This window comes from Mustela lutreola, chromosome 9, assembly GCF_030435805.1.
Source record: "Mustela lutreola isolate mMusLut2 chromosome 9, mMusLut2.pri, whole genome shotgun sequence".
Classification (NCBI taxonomy): Eukaryota; Metazoa; Chordata; class Mammalia; order Carnivora; family Mustelidae; genus Mustela; species Mustela lutreola.
The window spans coordinates 1,624,543-1,640,530 of NC_081298.1; the positions used below are offsets into that span (position 1 = coordinate 1,624,543).

A 15,988-nucleotide genomic window follows, 5' to 3' on the forward strand; every position below is an offset into this window, starting at 1 on the left:
TGTGCACAAATATGGCCCTGGACGCACACTAAATGTAGAGCCTGTCAGTGTCACAGGCCCATTCTCTGCTATAGTTGTGTGTATCACGTCTGCGTGCAATGAGAACCCCACAGTTCAGTGTTAGAATCATTGCTTTACACTGACGTATAGATTCAAGAGGAATTCAGAGGAAAGCACTCTAACATTTACTCAGGTATGGGTCAACTCTGATCGTCTTCATTCTTTACTGATGATCAAGTTTCTACCTGGTATCATTTTCCTTCAGCCTGAAGAGTTTCCTATTCTGCATTTCCCGTAACACAGGTCTGCTGGTAGGAATTCTTTTAATTTTCTTTTTTTTTTTTCAAAGATTTTATTTATTTATTTGACAGACAGAGATCACAAGTTGGCAGAGAGTCAGGCAGACAGAGAGGGGGAAGCAGGCTCCCCGTCAAGCAGAGAGTCTGATGCAGGGCTCGATCCTAGGACCCTGAGATCATGACCTGAGCTGAAGGCAGAGGCTTAACCCACTGAGCCACCCAGGTGCCCCTCAATTTTCTTTTATAGTAAAATACATTTCTTTGCGCTCGTTCTCGGAAGCTGGTCGGACATCCTACAGATGTGTTCACAGACTCTCCTTCCGTTCTTTCGAGATGTTGTTCCACTCTCTTCTGGCCTCCATAGTTTCTGATGAGAAGTCATTCAAATCAGTGTATTGTTCCTGGATGACGAGTGTCATCTTTCTAGGCTACCCATAAGGTCTTTAACTTTGTATTTGGCTTCCAGCAGTTTGACCACAGTGTGCCTATACCTGGTTTTCTTTGAGTTTATCGTAGATGGGGATGGTGGAACTTTTGCAAGTATGTAGATTCATGTCTTTTAACAAATACAGAAAATTCTAGAAATTATTTTTTTCACGAACTTTTTCTGCCCTATCCTTTTACCTCTCGTTTTGTGATTTCAGTCACACACATGTGGACTTTTAAAATTGTTCCTCATATCCTTGAGCTCTTTGACTTACTCCCACTCCTTCTTTTTCAAGTTGAATAAATTCCACTGAAATATCTTCAGGTTCCCTGGTCACTACTCTATCATTCACTCTTTTGTTAGGACCATTCAGGTAACTCTATATGGTTGTAATTTTCAGTTCTAGAATTCCCATTTTTAAAGTAAGTTTGTAGTTGTCTGTTGTGGTTTTAAAAAGTCTTGTCACTCATGAAAAGCATCTTTTCCTTGGGACGCCTGGGTGGCTCAGTTGGTTAAGCAGCTGCCTTCGGCTCAGGTCATGATCCCAGCGTCCTGGGATCGAGTCCCACATCGGGCTCCTTGCTCGGCAGGGAGCCTGCTTCTCCCTCTGCCTCTGCCTGCCATTCTGTCTGCCTGTGCTTGCTCTCTCCCCATCTCTCTCTCTGATAAATAAATAAAAAATCTTTAAAAAAAAAAAAAGCTTTAAAAAAAAAAAGAAAAGAAAAGCATCTTTTCCTTGACATCAGTGATTATAGTTATAATAGGCAAATGAATATCCTTGTTTGCTGGGTCCTGGGGTGGCTAAGTTGGTTGGGCGTCTGCTTTCGCCTCGGGTCATGATCCTGGAGTCCTGGGATCGGGTCCTGAGTTGGGCTCCCTGCTCTGTGGGCAGTCTGCTTCTCCCTCGGGCCCTCCCCCTCTTGCATGTGCTCGCTCTCTCTCTCTCTCACAAACACAAATAAATCTTAAAAAACAAATAAAATCTTAAAAAAAAAAAAAAACACAAAACCTTGTTAATTCCATCACCTGGGCCATGTCAGGGATCTATCTCTATTACCCTTTTTTGTTTGAGAATGGCTAACATTCTCCTTTTCTTTGTGCATCGAGCAATTTTGGATTGTCTCCTGCGTGGGTCAAGTGTTATTTTCTGTGGGCTTTGTTTGGACACATACGTGCGTGTCTTCTGAGCGGGTTTTGTTATTTTGTGTTCGTGCTGGTGCACTATCCTGGGGCTCAGGCTTCGGGCACCGTCCCACGGAGGACCGCTCTGATCTCACGTCAGACTTCAGCTTGGTTCTTTCTTCTTAGCTCAGTTGCTTGGAGTCTGACCCAGGCATGTGGTCAGTGTCACCTGGAGATTCGGACCCGTTTATAACAGAATTGGGGCGTCTCCTTCGCTCGCCCCTTCCCTTCTGGGATGCCCCATGCTTCCCAGAGACTGTCACTGCCTAATCTGTCTCCCAGCAACTCTGGCCAGAAGGACTCAGGTGTTTCATCTCCCAGTGTGGTGCAGACCGTGGCCTGTCCTTAGGCTCGAAGGGGCCGAACGGGCAGCTCCCTTCTCTGGCGACTGCCCGCCGTGCTCACTTGGAGGCCCCTCTCCCACACGGAATGAAAGCCCAGCTTTTGGTTTCTGTGAAAAAACAAAAAACAAAAAACAAAAAAACCCTGTTGGGATTTTAAAACCTGTTTTTTTTTTTTTTAATTTTATTTATTTATTTGACACAGAGAGAGAGAGATTACAAGTAGGCAGAGAGAGAGGGAGAAGTAGGCTCCGCTGAGCAGAGAGCCTGATGCGGGGCTCTATCCCAGGACCCTGGGATCATGACCTGAGCCGAAGGCAGAGGCTTTAACCCACTGAGCCACCCAAGCGCCCCTTAAAACCTGTTTTGTATCGGATCTCTAGATCACTTTGGGAAGAAATGACAGTTTTACAAGAGTGAGGTTTCTAATTCTTGAACTTTGTGTATCCCTCTGTGTACTTACTCTCCCCGGAATTTCTCTTAGTCATGTTCTAGAGTTTTTTGTGCATTGCTCTTATGCTGTTCTGTTGTTTTTACATTGAGGTGTTTGGTTGTTTGAGGCTCTTGTAAATGGTATCATTTTTAAAGTGTGTGTGTGTGTGTGTGTGTGTGTTTAACATCCTACGTGGCACTTAGTGATCAGTGCCTAAAACCTTACTTTTATGGATCTTGTCCAGACAATTAATGCTAACGAAATAAACGTGTCCAGTGACAAAATCGATGGTTTGGTACCTCTCCCAGGGCAGCTGCAATGAAGCTAAGGTTTTCGAGAAGGCAGATTTTCAAGGGTTGAGGCTTGGGCTTTATAAGCTGAGTGAGGGCCAAATTATGTTTGGAGTTAACCAGAGCAATAAGCAGTTCCCCCTGAAAAACCATCTGATGGGCACGATGCTGAGGAAACAGGGCTTGGCAGCATTGCGCCTCTCCGGGTAGGGGGACTCAGGACGCCACCAGGCTCCTCTGGCTGATAGTAAGGCTGCTTCTCGCTTGCACTTTCGGGGGCAAGGGAGACATCACAGGAAGGCTGACCTCAGAGTTCCCGCCCGAACTTTGAAATAAGCTCCCCTCTGAGCTAAGCTGTCACAGCCAGTATTCCAGGTGGACAACAAAACTAAAGCCACCCGTGAGAGCTGTAGTTAGCTGTTTGTGGGAGTCAGCCAAGAAGCTGTTGTAAATGAGTCATTCCAGAGTGTACAGACAGCCCACACCCAGCAGATCTGGGTCAGTCTCGGAGGAGGCAGGCCTGACTCTGACTCTAGCTTGGGAGCGGACATCAAATTGGTGTACGATGGGCTTGGGCAGCTTTGCAGCCAGAAAAGAGCATCGTGGCTGTCTGTCAGCGTTCGGGTCCGAGTCTCTGGTTTCCGTCCCCACCAGGAGACATCTTGGGCTGCTGACAACCTTCCTAAGCTTCATCCCCTCCGCTGCCCCAGGGGCTTGGTCCTGCGTGGGGAGCTCAGTGTGTCAGTTTGCTTATTACCAGCGGACCCTGGGCGGATCTCACCACGCACTTTCTTTTCCAGGCAGAACAGGGAGGGGCAGCCTGGACTGGTGAATTCCACTCCAGGTTCATCAGGTCTTGGGCTACTGTTCTGGGGCTAAGTGGCTGATCAGGCTGATGATTGCCTTGTGATTTATCTAGAAACTCTTTCCTCCGTAAGTGGACAAACCGGTCATATGTCATATTTGGGGTTGAACTGTTCCCCCCAAAATGCACATCCACCCAGAACTGTGGACAGAACCTTAGTGTGGGACATTATACGGAAATGCGGATTTTGCATGTGTAGTTAAGTGTGTTGATGAAACTTTTTAAAAAAGATTTTATTTGAGAGGGAGAGAGCAGGAGCACAAGAGCAGGATGAGAAGCAGCCTCCCTGCTAAGTGGGGAGCCCAAAGTGGGGCTTGATTCCAGGACACCAGGTGACCTGAGCTGAAGGTGGCCGCTTAACCGACTTGAGCCGCCCAGGCGCACCCCCCCACCTTTTAATTTTTTTTTTTTTTAAAGATTTTATTTATTTATTTGACAGACAGAGATCACAAGCAGGCAGAGAGAGAGGGGGAAGGAGGCTCGCCGCTGAGCAGGGAGCCCGATGCGGGGCTCGATCCCAGGATCCTGAGACCATGACCCGAGCTGAAGGCAGAGGCTTAACCCACTGAGCCATCCAGGTGCCCCAAGATGAAACCATTTTGAATTTAGGGTGGGCCGAAGTCCAGTGAGCTGTGTCCTCAAAAGATGAAAGGTGCAGAGACACGTGGAAAAGCCACGTGACTGACCACAGAGGGGCTGACTGGAGGGTTGTGACAGAAGCCCAGGATGTCTGGAGCCACCAGAAGTGGAAGAGGCAGGAAGGACCCTGCACATACATTGATTTTTGACTCGGGGCTTCTAGAGCTGAGAGAATAAATTTTGTTGTGTCTGAAGTCGCTGTTTATGATAATGTTGATAGCCCAAAGAGAGGGACACCCCTGCATCTACGGATCAGCTGTGTGTTCATGAGGTTGACCCCAGGGTGTGATCTGTTCTTGATGAGGGCCACGTCCTGTGGGGTCTGTGGTGCTGCGGTGCTGAGGTGGGGAAGTCACCTGTCAAACAGGACTCCCGCAGCCGGGCCCGGGCCACCAGCTGCCAGCCACCTGCAGGTCTGTTTTGAAAATGTTTCATCCTGTAGTACTCCAGGCAGACAACAAAAGCATAGGTGATACGGCGAACACTGTGCGTCTTTCACACAGCCAGACCAACACTGAAATTGTGGTCTTGCTTATGTTTACTTTTATATTTAAGAGAGCGTGTCTGAGACTCTGTCTGTTTTACTGAAAAGACAACGTACCGTTTAAGAGACTGAAAAGGCCCCCAGGGCTGACAGCCTGGGCAGCTGCCTTTCCTTCCACCTGTGGTCCTGCACGTTCGTGGCATGGCAGGTGGCAAGGCTGTCGTTTTGGGTCCCGCCATTCTCCCGGCCAATGTCTTTCCATGTTTAAACATGGTCTTTACACTTGCACTCATTTTCATTGTCCCCTTTTGTTTATGTGAGGTGGGAGGTCTCTTTCAAGCTGCAGAAGTCTAGCTCCTTGTGGCACAAGTCAAACTGTACAGATATTCCAAGAAACTGCCCCCGGTCCTCAGGGTGCGCCAGGCAGGGACATAGGTTGGGGGCCTGGCCCCTCCTTCCTTTAGGAGGCTGGGAGGAGCCCCATGACCTCCTGGTCCAGTTGACTCTCAAGGTGGGCAGGGTTCTGGGGAGCCCGCGATGCAAAGTGCCCTCCTCCTCCTCTGCAGCTCTTTTCTTGGGTGGGGGCGCAGACTTAACCTCCCACACTTCCTCTTGCACTGGTGGGTGCCTGCAGCACACTGGGGGTGACGTCAGTGGCCAGGTGGGGAGCAGGCCTGGCGCAGAGAGCAATGAACGGTGGGGCCTGCACCCAAGGCTGCCGGCTGAATGGAGGCTGGGGGAGGAGGGGGGACGCCCCGGGCCGCAGCGGTCCTGACAGGCCCTCAGGAAACCGGGAAGCCAGGGCTGTGTGGACAAGTCGGAACGCCCTCACTCGGCACTGCCAACTTCCTTTAGGGAGGCTGTCAGCATGTAGCCGGGGCGACCTGACAGTGGGGACCCCCCTGCCGCCCTCGCGGCAACCCCATCTGCCTTCCGCTTCCGACCCGCACCCCGGCTTGCTCTTCTACTCCCACTCCCGCGGGAGCGCGTAGACGACAGTGCGGCGACACCATGTCGTCACTCTGGGGGCGGGCGGGGGGACGGAGCCAGCCTGCCAAGGCTTTTACGTGGTTTCCTTTAAGATTTTCTACCTAGTGGTCAACGCTTCAAGATCCCGATCGGACGCACATTCCGCGTTTCTGCTATTGTTTGAAATCCAGCCCCCGCCCGCGCAAGAGCGGACGGGGCGCAGGTTCCGCGGGTCCCAGCCCCCGCCCGCTCGCGCCCCGCTGCTCCGGAGCCCCGGCCTGGTGTGTGGGGCCCGCGTCCGCTGCGGGGTCGGCTCCCGCTGCCGCGAGGCCGCGGCTGTCCCCGGAGAGGGGGACCGGGCAGCCCCTCGGCGCGTCCCGGGGCACCGTCTCTGGGTCCCGAGCAGACTCGCGGCCCCCGCCCGCAGAGGACAGTACCTGAGCCCGTCCCGCGGCGGCGGCGCGGGCGCACAGAGCGCCGGGCCCCGCACTCGGTCAAAGGGAGGAGAGGAAACCGGAAGAGCCCGTGCGCCCCGGGCCGCTCCCGACTCCGGACTAAGCGCGCCGCCGGCGCTGACTCAGGGGCACGGGGGGCGGGGGCCGTGCCGCCCGACCGGCTCCCGGGACGCCCGGGCCGCCGCAGGGCGCACCGCCTCGCCCGGCAGCCGCGCACCGACGCCGCGAGGCCCGGCCCGCCCGCAACCGCGGCGCCGACGCCGCGCCCGCTGCCCCTGCCCCGGCCGCCGCCCCCGCTGCCCCTGCCCCGGCCGCGGCCCGGCGATGGCGGCGGCGACACGGATGGGCCTCGGGAGCACGGCCTCCCTCCCTCGCCCGCCCGGCGCTCCCGTTCGCCCCGGCCGCAGCCATTTTGGAGCGAGCGCAGACAAAGAGAGAGTCACCGCCGCGGCCCCCAGCGGGCACGGGCCGCGACCCCGCCCGCCGCGGCCCCGTCGGCCTCCCGCCCGCAGCCCGGGCCCGCCCGCACCCCCGCGGCCCGCCGGCTCCCGGCCGCCCGCTCCCCCGCCGCACCCCGGCCGCCCGCCCGCGCCCCGGCCTCTGCCGCTCGCAGCCATTGGCCGCACCTTTTAAGCGCGCGCCGCGGCCAATGGGGAGGCACCGGGCGGCCGGGCGGGGGGCGCCGCGGCCAATGGCGGCGCGCCGGGCGGCGGGCGGGGGCGGGCGCGCCGCCGCGCCTGCGCAGCGGCCCGCCACCGCCCTCCCCCCCACCCCACCCCCACCCCCCCGCCGGCCGCCCCCCGCCCGCCCGGCCGCCGCCCCCGCCCCGCAGGCGCGCGCCGCCCCCCGCCCGCGCCCGCCCGCCCGCTCGCCCGCCCGCCCGCCCGCCCGCGCGGAGCCTCCTCCCCGCCCAGCGCCGGCGAGCGGCGGCGGCGGCGGGCCGAGGAGGAAAGATGGCGGCGGGCTCGGATCTGCTGGACGAGGTCTTCTTCAACAGCGAGGTGGACGAGAAAGTGGTGAGCGACCTGGTGGGCTCGCTCGAGTCGCAGCTGGCGGCCAGCGCGGCCCACCACCACCACCTCGCGCCCCGCGCGCCCGAGGCGCGGGCCGCGGCCGCCGGCGCGCTCGGGAACCATGTCGGAGCCGGAGCGGCCGTGCCGGCCGAGGGCGCGCCCGCAGCGGCGCCGGAGCCGCCCCCCGCAGGTAGAGCGCGGCGCGGCCTGAGCGCGGGCGGGCGCCGGCCGGGCCCGCGTCCTCACCGCGCCGCCCCGTGTGTCCCCGCAGGGCCCGCCGCGAAGCTGAGCGCACTCGAGGCCGGCGCGGGCGCGGGGGCCGGGCCCGGGACCGGGGCCTGCGCGCCGGGGGCCGCGGCCGCGCCCGCCGCCCAGCCCGCCGCCCGCAACGGCCCGCCCGGCGGCCCCGGCGCCGCGCAAACTTTGAATGGGAGCGCCGCGCTGGGGACCTCGCTCCGCGCCGCCGCCGCACCTGCTGTCAGCCTGCTGCACAACGGGCCCGCGCCCCCCGCGCCGCCGCCCAAGCCCGCCGCCGCCGCCGCCACTGTCATCCAGACGCCGCCCTTCCTCGGCGCCCCCGCCGCGCCCGCGCCCCGCGCCCCCTCGCCGCCCGCGCCCCCCGCGCCCGCCGCGCCCCCCGCGGCCCCCGCCGCCGCCGCCGCCCCGCCGCCGCCGCCGCCGCCGCCCGCCGCCGCCAGCCTGGCCCGGCCGCCCGGCCCCCCGGCCGGAGCCCCGGCGGCCGCGCAGAACGGGGGCAGCGCCGCGCCCGCGCCCGCCCTCGCGCCCGCCCCGGCCCCCGCGCCCGCCCCGGCCCCGGCCCCCGCGCCCGCCCCGGCCCCCGCGCCCGCGCCCGCCCCGCCGCCCGCCGCCAACAGTCAGCCCGGGCCCGCCGCCGCCGCCGCCGCCGCCGCGCCCGCGCAGGTGGCCAAGGCCGACTCGCCCAAGACGGCGGTGCAGCCGGCGCCCGCGCCGCCGCAGGCCCTGGCGGCCAGCTGCCCGGCCGGCGCGGGGGCCGGCATGATCCTCGGGCCAACTATGCAAGGGGCGCTGCCCGCCGCCGCCGCCGCTGGACTCCCGCCGCCGCCGCCGCCGGCCCCCGGCACCCCCACCGGGCTGCCCAAGGGCTCGGCCAGCGCGGGGCCCCAGAGCCTGCCCAGGACGCCGTCGGCCACCAGCGGCGGGATCCGGGCCACGCTGACGCCCACGGTCCTCGCCCCCCGCCTGCCGCAGCCGCCTCAGAACCCGACCAACATCCAGAACTTCCAGCTGCCCCCAGGTGAGTGGCCGCGTCGGGCGGGCCTGGCCGCCCCCGCCGGGCGTCCAGGAAGTTGTGGGGCTGGCAGGGCGCTGAGGTCACGGGTCTCCGCGGGCCTGCCGCGAGGGAGCCGGGGCGCTCCCCGGCCGGGTGCGCGAGAGTGTGTGCGAGTGTGAGTGTGAGTGCGCGCGCGCCCGTGGGGGGGCCGTGGCCGCGGGGGCCCCTGTCCTCGGGCAGCGCTGGCCTTCAGCTCGCTCTCGCACTGCAAAGTTTCTGGGCTCCCCCAGTGCAGCAGCTCCTTTCCTGGCCATTTGTGCCCCTGGCCGCCCCTCCCCTCCCTTCTCCCCTCTCCTCCTCTCCTCTCCCCTCCTCTCCTCTCCTTTCTCCTCCCCTCCCCCTCCTCCCTCCCCCTCCCCCCTCCCCTCCCCCCTTCCCCCTCCCCTCCCCTCTCCCCCCGCGGCGGAGAGCCCCGGCGGCCGGCCTCCAGGGGCACAGCTTGCTGGGTTGTATAGCCCGCGTCCATGCTTCTCTCTGTCTGGTGCTCCGCCTCCTGGTTTTTGGGGCCAGTGGTGTCATGGCCCGTGTCCTCACTGAACTTTGCCGCTCCTCTGATACCTTGGGCTGTGATGGAGGGCTGGGCACCCCGCCTCCCCCTCCCCGCCCCCCTGGTGAGGTCAGGCGGAGTAGTGACACTCCTTGTGGCCGGGCAAGTCGGCGTGGAAAGCTTCCGCTTCCCTGCTCACACCAGGATGGCAGAGATCCCAGGTGAGCCCTGGAGGGATCCTGGGGCACACACCCTTCCTGGCCCCCGTCCTTGCCTCCACACTGTGCCACCCGCTTCCTGCGGCCCCTGTGGGCCGCAGTACAGTGTTGGGTGAAAGGGTGGGTGCCCGGCTGCTGGGCTTTGTGTCCTCCAGGGAAATCAGCAGACCTCTCGGGGGTACCGGTGGGGCCTGGTGGCGTGCAGCCGTGTGGTCACAGCCCGGGCATGCTCTCGGTCTCCCGTGTCAGCTGGATGGTTGGTTAGGGTTCTTCAGGTCTGACGGCCCACGGCCCCCCACAGCATCCCAGGTCATGCTGCTTTGTTTGGGGATTCCCAAACAGAGAGACGCTTCGGCAAGCCGGGGCGCCCCGAGTCCTCTTTCTCCCTCCCGCCTCCGCTGCCGGCACTGCCACCGCGGAGTTTCCGAGCGCTCCTCCCTCGCAGGCTAGCGATCTGGTGATCTGAACGGGTGGCAGGGGCTTGGGAGCAGCGCTGCCCATGGCCCCAGGGATGCCCGGAGCAGAGCCGCTGGTCACCTCGACCGAATGCCCGTGTCTTTGGAAGGAGAGGTCTCCTTGTCAGGGCGTGTGAGGCCCAGCCGGGTGGCAGCGCTGGCCCGGGAGGTTCTGATGGGGGCGGGGGCGGGGAAAGCTGGAGCCCAGCCTGCCTTCTGGGGGTGCTTGTGGGGGTTGCCGCGCTCTGAGGGAGAAAGGGGTCGTCAGACAAGTTGCCGGCCAGGTGCTGAGATGCCCCTTAGGATGCATTTGTTTTGTTTTTTAGGTTGTCATGGTGTTTTTTTGAAGGTTCTGTTTCGCTCCTTATGTGTATCTCGTTCGTTCAGTGGAGAATATGGCTCATCTGTAGTAACCTTAGGGAAAGGGAATTCGTGGTTGTAGTGTATGATGGAAAATGTCAAGATACTCTTTATCTGTAAAAACGCCTTTCGGGTGGTCCCGCACGGTTCTGCACTTGCCTTACTCAGAGGAAAGACCGTTTCTGTGCTGTACTTTTGCTTTGTTATTTAGAACTGGTGTGAGCTCCTCAGTAGCTGGAGAGGTGGGCGCCTGGCCTGGCTTGGCCCGACTTCCCAGGGCCTGTGCGATGCCTGCAGGGGTGGCGGGTTGGGGTTGGCTGGATCCCCTGGGTCTGAGCCTTTGAGTGGGTGAAGCCCCCTTCTTATTTCTGCCAGGGGTGGGGGAGGAAGCTGTGGTTGGAAAGGGTCATCTCTGCCATCTTTGTCGTGGGTGACCCTGGACTCATTTTCGTCTTCTGTTCTCATGTCACCGTTAGAGATGTCTTTGTGTGACCAGCAGATAACTCCTTGAAAAAAACTGTAAACCTACCGACTCTTTGCAGGAGTTGTCACGAGTGTTTGTGTTAAGTCCCCCGTACTTAAGAGCGGAGAGCAGCCCATGTTGACATTGGGGTGACGGATGTCCTCTAGAACGGAAAAGATTTGTATCCATGTCTTCGTGGCCCCCACCCCCCGATCTCCACTGATGGGAACTCTGATCAGTTACCGCACCTCATTTTTATAACAGCAGAAGCAAAAAGAAAAAGTAAAAAGTTTGACCCCGAGACAAAGTTCTTTTTTAGGTAGTATAATTCTGAAAACCGAAGGGACAGAACACAATACTCTAGTTATATGCTTGGTCAGGAAATACTAGGTTTTTCTACGTCACGTTTCCTCCTCATTGAAATCTTTCATCGGAAACACGAAGAGCGAGCAGGTGAGTGGCTTACAGAAGTAACTGCCCTTGGCCAATAGCTTGTTCTCGTTACAACCCAGAGACACAAACACTTGGGAAGGGCTTAGGAGCAAGCAGGGCGGCGCGGGCCGCCCCGAGGTGTCCACTGGGCTCACGGACTGCTGGCGGGTGGAGTGTGTGTGGAAGAGGCTTGCCCCTCCGTGCCTCCCCTCCCTGCAGGTCGCAGCTCCAGGTGGGGGCAGGTGGGACTGAGGTCTCACCGGGGCCTGACTTGATGTCAGCCCTGGGCCTGCCTTCTCCGCTCTCACGGCACACGATGAGCCCGTGTGGACTTTGGTTTTAGCAACTTCCATCTTGATATTCTTCGTCAGGACAGTTTTGTGAAGAAGCGATGATGTTGCTGTCATTAATTTGGTCATTTGAAGGTACCAGAGTCTAAATTTTATCCACTGTGGTAATGGCAGGAATGGAGAAGAGATTTTCGCTGCAAAGGCAGTTGTCCCAAGAACTCTGGAAAGCACTAGTTTCATACAGCTCAGAAGTCATAACATCGAAGTAATATTATGATTATCGTTGAACGAAGAAAAAAAGTGACATGACACCAAAATGAGCATGTGCATAAATGGTTTTCAGAGATCTTTTCAGATGGATGCTACGTTACGGATGCTCCTTCCTGTGGGTGCTCTCTTGGCCTGGCACGCGAACATCTTCTGCAGCGGACGTCCGGTTGTCCTGCTTCTGCAGAGAACGCTCTCGTGTCCCTCTGAGCTTTGGCTGGAGAGTAGGTTCTCCTCCTAGGACAGAGCACCGTTTCCTCACCGTCGATGCCTTGGCCTGGGCCCGTGGGCTTGCCTCTCACTTCAGATGAACACTCTCGGTGCTCCTCTGCCTGCTTGGAAGGACAGGTGGCCAGGGCGTTGGTTCCCACCCACGACGAGGGCAGGTGTCTGTTGGTAGGGAGGGGAGGAGCCAGTGGTGGCCGACTGTGCTGTTTGGGCCGGGCCGGGTTCTAGGAGGGCTGACCCGGAGCCAGACGGTGGAAGGTGGAGAGCCCAGCGCTGAAGGTCCGGGCCACTCTTGCCGGCCAGCGCTGTGGCATGAGGGATGTTTGAATGTTTAGATTTTGTTGCTTGACGGCACTGCGGCCTTCTTTCTTTGGAGCCTCGGTGGTCCAGCTAGAAAGCCGGGCTGACGGGTTCGTGAAGCGGATCTGACGGGGATGGATGGGACACCTGGCTGTCACGTCGTGTTCACGGCGCGTGCGCTGTCCCAGTTACGGGACTTTTTCTCTGGGCTTTGAGCATCATGTTGCTGTAGATGTCGTGAAGTGTGAGGACAGCTTTACTCTCACCAGAACCGTCCCGGCCTTAGACACACTCTCGGTCACCAGGGCGTCTGGTGCCGTGGCTGACCCTGGTTATGTGAGTGAGAAAGTTGCCGAGGTGGTCACAGGAGGGTCACAGATCCTGGAGACATGTTCCGCAGCTGTGGGGCAACGTAGGCCAAAGGCCTTAGAGTTTTCCTTCTTACATACCTGGGTAACAGTGACAATTGTAAAGAAAAAAGAAAAATGGCTCTTGGGGAGCTGTACCCAGCCAGCCCTGGGCCGCTCCGCTTGGCGTGGGGCAGAGGTAGCTTCCCCGAGTGTTTGCTCCGGCCCTGCGGGCTCGGGGGACCGGCCGTCCTTCCTCACCCTCTCTCTGGGCTTTGCCCAGGACTGTCCCCATCGTCGTAAGGGTGGACAGAGCTGTCGTGGTGGCTGGTGGTGGCATGGTGTTTCAGGCACATGTGGGTGTCTTTTGGAGCTCATCTGTCGGCAGTAACCAGGAAAGGGGTCCCTTACCCTCCCGGGGTGTCCGTCCTCTCTTGCTGTGACTGTACTTGGGCGCAGCGCGCGCTGTGTGCTTATAGCAGAATTGCTGGAGTTTGAAAAGTCGAGGACTTTCCATGTTTGCCACGTGAGAGGTAGGTCCGTGCTTGCTAGGGCCGCGTAGGGAGTTGTTTAGGAACGTGGTGTGTTTGCTTCCTGGGTGGTGGATGATTGTGAACCCCGGGGGCAGAGGGCCCGGCCCCCGGACTGTTCTGTTGCCTCTGGGCCATGGTGGTTGAGTGCCCGGCTCTAGTTGTGCCGTGCTCAGAGCTGGGCAGCACAGGACTGACCCGGTTCAGACCCTGCCCTAGAAGGGAAGCAGCGCGGTGGGACAGAGCAGGGGCACACACGTGTCTGTTTCCTTGAAATCCAGACAAAGGTCGTTCCTTGGATGCTTCCAAAGCCCGGTTCGGCATATAAACGTGAGCTTTCCTCCTCTTAAATGATGCGTTTGAAGAAAGCTTCTTTATAAATAGCTAGTCGTCTGTGAGTTGATCGAGACGTAATTAGCAACCGTTTTTGAAAATCCTGCAGCAGAGATGGAAACGGACTGTGGAGAAACTTGCCTCAGGTGTAGGGAATTTGTGAAGTTCTGAAAAGCACTTTCCCTTCTCCCGTTGACAGTGAGGTTTCTTGGTTGTCCCGGGAAAGAGTGGCCACTGAGGGCTCTCACCCCCGAGACTTCTTACTCCATCAGGCCTGTGTAGTAAGAGCAGCGGAGGAGAGAGGGACGCTTTGCAGCAGGAGCCCCTGCCCTGGCTGCTGTGCACCGCCGGGGGAGGGACCGTAGTTTCCCGCTGGGCCTGAGGCTGCTGTTGGGTAGGGGGCTTGGTGAGCCACAGACACGGGGCTTCGGTGCTGTCCGCCCGCAGTCAGTGCTTTGTGACACCCCGCGTACTCGGTCAGGTTCTGTGGACTTGTGTTTGCGCCCTGGGAACTTTGTGCGTCTGTGGTCTGGCCGTGGACACCTGTGATGACAATTTGTGATTCCTACATAGCCTTCCCATCTGTGCTGAGGGGCTACAACCTGCAGAACACAAAGAGATACAAAGATTATCCAGTTTATGCCCCTCCTTCAATTTGAAAAGTGCGCGGACACCCATTCCTTGTCTGGCTGTCCTCTGTGGCAGCCTGTCCGGTGGCACCCCTGTGTGTGGGTGGATGGAGCCCCTCCCAGTGCGGGTGTGCGAGCCACGGGTGCACGGGGCCTGGAGCCTCAGAGCCCCTCTGCCCCTCCACTGGCCTTCGAAGTGGAGTTGGGCTTTCCTTCTTTGACCTGGAAGTTGGAGTCTAGTGGGACCTCCATGCATCTGTCAGTCCATCTGTCCCTGTGGCCGTGGGGAGGGGGCAGGAGGAGGGATGGGAGCACTCCGGTGACTACTCATCTCATGAGGAGGACCAGATCCGGTAGCAGGGACGTCCTCCCTGACGGTGGGGAACTCGCATCCTAGAGGGCATATTTCGAAACGTTTTTCAGCTCCAGAGGTTGGGGAGATCCTTAAACCATTCTTTATGACCGTGTTGAATTGGATGTCAGATTTAAGAACTGAGGAGCGGAGTGGTAGGAAGGTTCTGTAGCTCTGCGGGGACTCGTTTCGGTGGCGAGTGGTCTGAGTGGACGTTGAGTTCAGAGCGGGACACGAGGGGCCAGGACAGCGAAGGCCTCCTCCTCTGTGCTGTGCGTGGCCTGCCAGGCCTGTGTCCTGTGGACATAGTGGCAGGTGTTGGCCTGGACACTCCACAGAGCACAGAAAGGCCTTGTGGGGTCAGCCGATGGGACCCAGAGCTTCGGGAAGGGAGCGAGGTACTGGGGTGTGGCGTGGCCATACCGTGTGGACGGTCTTGTGTTACCATTAGGGCTGAAAGGGGAGGGAAGGCAGCTTTTCCGCTCTTAAGCTCTGTGCGGAGGTGCGTGGGGCCGGCCCGCGAGGACAGCTTCCCGAGGAATCGTCACGCCTTTCACCCAGGAGCTTTGTCTGGGCGGTTTTTAATACCATCCGCATCGGATTGACGTAGACACAGGCTTCGGGTTAGTGAACACAGCAGGTAACGGGCCGGCCTGCTGGGCTCCCGAGTTTCATCCTGTAGGAGCTCCGAGCCTCGCCGGGGCGGCGGCCCTACGTCGGGGGAGAGCAGAGGAAGGCGCTCTGCACTGATGTTTTTTAGTGGAGCTACAAAGTGTTAGAAAAGTATTAGTCACTTGAAAGTGGCTTCTTTTTCCACCCTTTTTCTTCTGATTTAAAGTTAGTTTTATTCATTATGGGAAGTTTGAGAAGAAAATAAAACCACGAAGAAGGGAATCAAGTCACTCGTAATCTCTCGTTGCTCCGGGCCACGTCCTGCCAGCCTGCGTTTGCTGCGGAGGGACTTCCGACTCGCACGAACTCAGATCCTCGGGGCCCGTCTGTGCGGCGAGTGCCCTGCCCCTGGTGGTCTTTGAAGCGCCCCTCTTCGCCCGCTCCCCGTCATGGCAGGCCGAGGCTTCCCCGCAGGCTCCTGCGCTGGGCTGCTGGGACTTGCGTCCCCTTGTCTGTTGTAAATGACCCTCAGGTGAGTGTCTTTGTGCGCAGCTCTGCGTGCGTCTGGGGGGTTGAGTATTTCAAGTCTTTGATACAAATTGCCTTCTTGAGGGCTCAACCACGGACGCTTTTAAAACCATGGTTTTTAGATCCGCGGCCAAAATAGGATTTTTTAGAAACTGATTTGATTCTGAAGTTTCCTTGGAAGGTGGTATCTATTTCTTCGACTAAGTGAGCTTAAACCTTTCCCCACGGATGTTGATGGAGACTGTGGCCTGTTCGCTCCAGGATGCCGCCAAGCCAGTCAGCAAGCTGGGTGGGGTGCTGGGCTCCAGCCCGGGGGGGCCCGAGGCCAACAGAGCCCCTGCTCTTGGGGTGCTTGAGTCGGGCGGGGGCAGGCAGTCAGCACGCAAAGTGTGAGCACGTGCTGTCGTCACAGAGAGTGCGACGGAGGGACGCGCGGCACCGGGGCCCG

At 59.2% G+C, this 15,988-nt stretch overlaps 1 protein-coding gene across 3 annotated transcripts in view; it reads left to right on the plus strand.

Moving 5' to 3' along the window:
• Nucleotides 1–7,267: 7,267 nt before the first annotated feature.
• The window catches only part of TAF4 (TATA-box binding protein associated factor 4), a 65,255-nt gene continuing 56,534 nt past the window's right edge, over nt 7,268–15,988 (plus strand). The window contains exons 1-2 of one of the 3 annotated variants that reach the window (XM_059188632.1): nt 7,268–7,587; nt 7,669–8,673. In XM_059188632.1, the coding sequence (XP_059044615.1) occupies nt 7,338–7,587; nt 7,669–8,673 (1,255 nt within the window). In that variant the 5' untranslated portion in view covers nt 7,268–7,337. Of the gene's footprint in view, nt 8,674–15,988 lie in introns of all 3 variants that reach the window. The other 2 variants (XM_059188633.1, XM_059188634.1) reach the window with 2 other exon arrangements.